The sequence below is a fragment of the Mytilus trossulus genome, chromosome 1, assembly GCF_036588685.1.
Source record: "Mytilus trossulus isolate FHL-02 chromosome 1, PNRI_Mtr1.1.1.hap1, whole genome shotgun sequence".
Taxonomy (NCBI): Eukaryota; Metazoa; Mollusca; class Bivalvia; order Mytilida; family Mytilidae; genus Mytilus; species Mytilus trossulus.
This window is the reverse complement of record NC_086373.1, coordinates 52,987,083-52,994,392: the sequence shown is the minus strand read 5'-3', so window position 1 is coordinate 52,994,392 and position 7,310 is coordinate 52,987,083. Positions and strand designations below refer to the sequence as shown.

Below are 7,310 nucleotides of genomic sequence, written 5' to 3'. Positions count from 1 at the left end.
ACTCGTGAATTGGCAGGAAAATTGAATCTAAAGGGACGTAACGTAACACTGTCAGTAACAAAGGTTGGAAACAGCACTGATAGTATTCAAAGTAAGGAGTTCATTCTACCATTAAGTGACGCTCATGGCGAAACCTGGCAAATCAAGGTATATGGTATGGACGAGATAACGGCAGATGTATCTAAAGTAAATGTTCAAAATGTTGTCAATTTGTTCAGAGGCATCAAGACAAGCGATATTGTTAGACCGACAGGTAAAATTGAACTTTTGATTGGCACTGATTGTTGCGCCTTATTACCTACCAAGATTGATCAGATTGGGAACTTGCAACTGATGAAGAATCAATTCGGATACTGCTTACGAGGAAGTCATACTATGTTACAATCCTATGAAAACGCAATAACAATGCTGTTAGAATCAATCATGCATCAGGAATAATACATAATATTAATGACATGCAAATTGAAAATTTACCCCTTAAAGAAAGCATTGATAAATTCTATGAAATAGAAAGTCTTGGAATTAGCTGCACACCTAAATGTGGGAACTGTAAATGCGGAAAATGCCCAATCGGGAACAACAACTATACTATTCAGGACGAGAGGGAGTTAATAATGATACGAAACGGGCTCAATTATGATTCTGAAAGTCAAAAGTGGGAAGCATCGTATCCATGGAAAAGGAGTCCAAGTGAATTGCCTAATAATGTTAACTCAGCTAAGGCTAAACTCTTATCAACGGAGAAACGCTTGCATAAGATGGGAAAAGAATATAGTGAGTCGTATCAAAATCAAATTGAAGACATGGTTAAACGGAATGTAGCCAGGAAATTGACAGAAAAGGAAATTCAACAATATGAAGGCCCAGTACATTACATTCATCATCATGAAGTATTAAAACCAGAATCGAAATCTACACCAATCAGAATAGTCTTCAATTCGTCAGCTTCGTACATGGGACACGTACTCAACGAATACTGGGCAAAGGGACCTAATGTAATAAATGATCTATTAGGAGTACTTTTGAGATTTCGTCAGGAGAGAGTAGCCACAGCAGGAGATATATCGAAAATGTACAATTCTGTAAACCTGTCTCTACTAGACCAACATACTCACAGGTTTGTGTGGAGAGATATGGATTCAAGTAAGCTACCAGACCATTACGTATTACAAACTGTTACATTTGGAGATAAACCAAGCGGTGCTATCGCAACCATTGCACTTCAAATGACTGCTGACATGTGTTCACATACATATCCAGATACAGCTCAAATGATCAACAAAAATAGCTACGTTGACGACATTTTGGTGTCAAAAGAAACAATGAAGGAGGCAAAAAACCTGATTCAAAACTGTGACAACATTCTCCACAAAGGAGGATTTGCTATAAAACATTGGATTGTATCAGGAGATTCTAATGATGAAATGGAAGGACTAAACGTTGTCAGAACAGATGAAGAGAAAATACTTGGTATGATATGGCAACCAATGTCGGATACATTTACATTAAAAATCAAGCTAAACTTCTCGCCGAAGCGAAAGGGAGTTCGAACAGGTTTTAACTTAAATGTACAACAGATCGACGATATCCCACAGAACTTGACTCGTCGAACGGTTCTAAGTCAGGTGTCAAGTATCTACGATCCTCTTGGTTTGGTAACTCCGTATATTTTATCTGCCAAACTTCTAATGCGAAGCATGTGTACAAAGTCAGACATAGGTTGGGATACACCACTAGATGAACAATTAATCACAACATGGATTGAGTTTTTCAGAGGTTTGTTTGAACTTGAGAACATTAAAGTACCGAGACGCTTAAAACCAGAGTTCACTATTGGCAGCCCGACATTGGTAATATTTTCGGATGCAAGTCAAGTGGCATACGGAGCATGTGCGTATGTTCGATGGCAAACTGGCAATAATTATGAGACTAGACTTCTTTATTCCAAGAATAGGATTGCGCCTACAAAACAGTTATCTATTCCAAGACTCGAACTTTGTGCAGCCATTCTTGCGGCTCGAATGAGACAAAAAATCATTCAAGAAATGGACTGGGAATTTGTAAAGGTAATTCATATAACTGACTCAATGATTGTTCGAGCACAGATCCAAAAAGAAAGCTACGGATTTGGAACATTTGTTGCAACGAGAGTTGCGGAAATACAAAGTATAACCGATCCTACTGATTGGTATTGGATTCAAGGGAACCTTAACCCAGCCGACTTAGTAACTAGACCAACACAGCCTGATATCTTGGATGAAAATTCTGTATGGCAAAGAGGTCCAGAATTCATGAGAGAGTCTATCGATTGTTGGCCAACAAGACAAGATAGTACTATAGAATCGAAACAACTTCCAGACGTAGTCAGTGTGACACTATGTATTGATAAGAGACATGTAAAGATAGCACCTACTCTTATCGATATTGATATATCCCGATTCTCAAGATTGGAAAAGTTACTCCGTGTGACTGCACTCGTGTTAAGTATAATTAAAAAGAAAACATTTAGAGGGACATTTCACACGTTAAACACCAAATCAATTAAGCAAGCAGAACATGTGTGGGTCAAAGAGGCACAAGGAGAAATCACTGAGACTTTCATGACACTATTTCAGAGACTAGGCCCTTATAAAAGACAGGATGGAATCATTGTTGTCGGACAGAGGATGGCTGATTGGATTAAGGAATCATGGAACCAAACGGAATTTGTTCTTATACCATCAAAACACCCTTTAGCAAATCTTATCGTACAATCTGTTCATAATGAGGATCACGGTGGAATTGATTCAACTTTAGCGAAGATTAGAAGCAGGTTTTGGATACCTGGTGTTAGGCGCACCATAAAACAGATCAAGGAAAAATGTGTGACATGTAGAAAAAGAAACAAAACTACTTTGACACAGCAGATGGGGAAGCTTCCGTCATATAGATTGAATCCATCGCCACCTTTTTACTACTGTGCAGTAGATTTATTCGGACCGTATACCATCCGTGATACAGTCAAAAGAAGGACATTTGGGAAAGCGTATGGAGTGATTTTTAACTGTCTGACTAGCAGAGGCGTATATGTTGACCTTGTTGAAGGATATGATAAGAACAGTTTTTTGATTGCGCTAAGAAGGTTTGTCTCGATTCGTGGATATCCAAGAATGATGATTTCTGATGCCGGAACGCAGTTAGTTGCTGCAGGAAAAGAACTTAAGCAAGTTGTGCATACATGGGATTGGGACGATATTAAAACATTTGGAACTAGTAAAGGAATGCAATGGAATATAATAAAATCAGCTGATGCACCATGGGAAAATGGTTGTAGCGAAGCTCTTATCAAATCTGTTAAGAAATGTCTTGATGTTGCCATAGGGGATTCAGTGATGACATTTTCAGAATTGCAAACTATATTATTTGAGACTGCTAATGTGTTAAATGAAAGACCGATAGGTACAAAGAACTGTGATCCGAATGAAGGGACATACCTATGTCCGAATGATTTATTGCTCGGGAGAGCTAGTATTCGAGTTCCGAACGGACATTACAATCAGGATTGTAATCCAAGAAACCGTCATGCATTTATCCAGAACGTAGTGAATTCATTTTGGCGAAAGTGGATTCGTGATTATTTTCATACGTTGATTATAAGACAGAAATGGCATACATCATATAGAAATCTCAAGAAAGGTGACTTGGTTTTAGTACAAGACAGCAATGCTTTGCGTGGAAAATGGAAACTGGGGCAGGTTGACGAGGCGATTCCGAGTCTTGATGGAAATGTTCGTGATGTTACCGTGCGTTACAAAAACATAGGAGGTAGTGGAACCGATTATCAAAATGTCACAGATACAAAAATTCGTCGTTCAGTGCACAGACTAGTCTTACTACTTCCTGTTGAAAAACAAACAAATGTTACTGTTTAATCTGAAGTGTTCGTGGGGGGAGTGTATCGCAAGGCGATATAGTAATTTACGTTCCTTTCCCCGATACTAAATTTACCTCGGAACAGAGAAATGTTGACAATTATTTGCTCAAGCTATTTACATATTGGAGCTCGTCAATGCGTAAGTTTGTTTGAATTAAAGTGACAATATACATCGGACAATGCATGGCATACTATAGACATATTATTCTGTTATGTGTATATCTTACAATGTAGTAAATGTGGTTTGTTCTTTATTTCAGGTTGAAACGTACATCATAATAAACAATAAATGTTAAACAACCTGGCGTGTATTTCTTGAGTAAAACAACTAACTTGTAATAGAGGGCTGTAATTGTCAAGCCCTAATCTTGACCATCAATTAACTGCAATGTGTTAACTTAAATACAAGACAAAACTGCCGATAAAGTACAACAGAATCTTTATCTGCACGACTGTGAGTAAAAAGAAGCAGATGTGCAATAGATCGTCATGTTCACGTCAGTTCAATACGACTCAACGTTTGACTTGCACATGCCAATTTGTATTGAAATAGGTAATATTTTGCAATAAAGGTAGACATATATTTACCCAAATCAACCCCATTTTCCGACTCTTTTTCTGAACTTAATGAAAGGGTTAAACAGACGGTTTTATTTCAAAACGTATAGAATGTAAAATCATCATTATATAAATTGACAGAATGAATAAATGAATAGAGGCTCCAAAACCTATTCTAGAGAAGAAGTAAGAATATGTTTAAGAGAAGCAACTATTCTGTGTTAGAACTGCAAGAATCTGTTCTTAGGTAGAACCATTATTCAAAACGGGTTTAGGGTAAAACAGCTTCTGTTAAAAATTGGTCTAATGGTTTCATGGAAAATTAAGATATTTCTAAAACATTTCTGACAGTTTATGACATATTATAAGAGAGCTTAGATACATCCTGGACTTTACAACGAAAGCCAATTTAGAACATGTCCAACTGTTGGACGGATGTTGCATATATGTAAGATGACCATTTGGTGAATCCGCTGTTAACAGAGTGACTGCAAGGGTCAAATATACCAGTATCAGACATTTGTAGACCAATAAGGACTGATTTTTAAAAAAAAACTACGATGGAGTACTGGAAGATAAGTTTCGGACGTAGTATTAAAGATGACAGGAAGCATTATCAGGACCTAAGTCGTGAGACAGTGAAATGAATGTCCATCATCTAGCACTTAGGGTACAGCCCTCGGACGTCATTCGGCAAAACACTCCGCCATCAAAATGGGTTTTGGAATGCATGTTGACGCGGGAATTTATGTACTAAAAACAAACGTTTACTGTACAACGTTTGATTGGTTTCTGTAATCTAAAGCAGTAAGTCGTTGATCTTAAAGTAAACCCTCATCGAGAATAGCGGGTAAAGGAGAGCTGAACCAGCACGTCCATTCAGCTGTAGTGACTGATACGTGACTGATGTAATGTGATTGATTGTATTTAAAAAAAAAAGTCAGTATGCATTTAATTATATCGTACCTCCTTTACATTTCTTGAAATATGATTGGTTAAAAGCAATCGCGTGGATCGAGACTGTGTATATTTCATATTAGGTTAGTAGACGGGGCTTATTTCAAATACACGGTAAGAAGTGATGGTATGTCCCTTTATAACAACAACACGTACGGTGTTGTTGGAAAATCTGAAAGGTTTAAACAGACGAATAAATTGACGATGAACTATTGACATAAACTCATAAAAATGAAAGTAGGTTCTTAATTCTAAGTATATTAAATTCAATAATTTTGATAGTCACTAGTCTATATACCGCATGTTAAGATAGTCAGTAAAAATAGTTCGTTACACAGTGTGCTATGACCTAATGCGATATATATATGGATCAGTAAATTCCAAAATGAGATTCGAGCTTCGGTCTCATCCCATATGGAATTTACTGACGCCATATATATCGGACCATTTCGGGAAGATTGTCAGTTGTACTATCCCGTTTGCTTTTGAATCAGTAAGGTACAAATCATTTCTGAACAATAACTTTTACATTAAAATAGTAGACAATTTGGAAGAGCATGATACAATTCTAAATATTTATTAATTTGACGAAAAACGGTATATAATCTTCTGTTTTCACAACGAAGTTTCATCTTCAAACGAACTAATTTAGTTTTATTAGAATTGTTCAGTTTCTTGTTTCTGTCCTGAAATAATTTCACAATGTTATTCATTATCTGTAACATATTTTTCTGCATAATCAGCAAATCTTTCCAACCCCCAACCCTGCTGAGAAACGATAAAAATACTTCATTCAATTTAGAAATATGATAATATTCTGTTGGTATTAACAACTGTCAGGTTCTGATTTACCACATGGTCAGGTTTTAATTTATTTATGCTCTTTCGAAATAAAACGGAATTAAATGGATTATTTGTCACAATTATAAGGGAATTTCTTATTGTTATTTAATTGTATGTTTCCCATTAATTAGAAATGAAAGTACTTTGTGGTGTATTTTGTACTGCAAACCTGCAAAGTCTGAAACTTGGCCTTCTCGATGACAATTACTAACTTTATTATGTTACTTTGAATGTTAATGAATATTATAAAAATAATCATTTTCAATGTGTAAACTTGTCTCTTATTGAGTACGCTTATTTTTACTCGTTGAACCTAATGATTTTTTTTTTGATTTTTTAAAGAATTTTAGAAGAATTCAACTTTTCTCATCTTGTGGACTATAGGGGAAATTTCATAATAGCGCGAAGTGTTTTTGTAAGTGTTTTTGATTGAGAACTTGACTCAAGTTTGAACTTTGTAAATATTTTTTGGGGCGATGTTTACTAAATTTGAATATAATTATGGAATAATTGTATTAAAATCATAAATTAAACCATAATGATTACTTTCACTTTCATTTTTGTCTAGAAGACATGTGATCATCTCTCATCAATAAATATAGCAACCTGAATATAGCTTGCTACCATAAAATCAAAATACAAAATTACACACGACCTAACAATGTATGTTTAACTTTACGTTTTTTTATTTTATTAAATGATCATACTACTTCTATGTAAATAATAGAGTAAGAAGATGTGACCTTCGGGTTTTATAAGAATTCGTACAAGATTTAATATTGTATTAGTGAGAAGTATACGAGAAGCCATATTTAATGCCTACTAATAAAACAACGAAATAAAACATTTAAGAATGACGATCACATATCCTACTACCGTGTAAAAGAATCAACATATATACAGCAATTTGTTTTCAATTGGAAATGAAATATAAAATAATAAATAAGCGACATTTTCTTAGAAATCTTGCAAATTTCCAATTGTTTTGTCCAATAAATATAACAATAGATTTTCAACCATCCTATGCTGTTTGTAACCA

At 35.4% G+C, this 7,310-nt stretch overlaps 1 protein-coding gene across 1 annotated transcript; it reads left to right on the top strand.

The window, feature by feature from the left end:
- The first annotated feature begins 455 nt into the window (after nucleotides 1-455).
- Nucleotides 456-3,911, top strand: LOC134726470 (uncharacterized). Its single transcript, XM_063590909.1, has one exon. The coding sequence runs from the start codon at nucleotides 456-458 to the stop codon at nucleotides 3,909-3,911; it is 3,456 nt and encodes a 1,151-aa protein (XP_063446979.1).
- The last annotated feature ends 3,399 nt before the right edge of the window (nucleotides 3,912-7,310 follow it).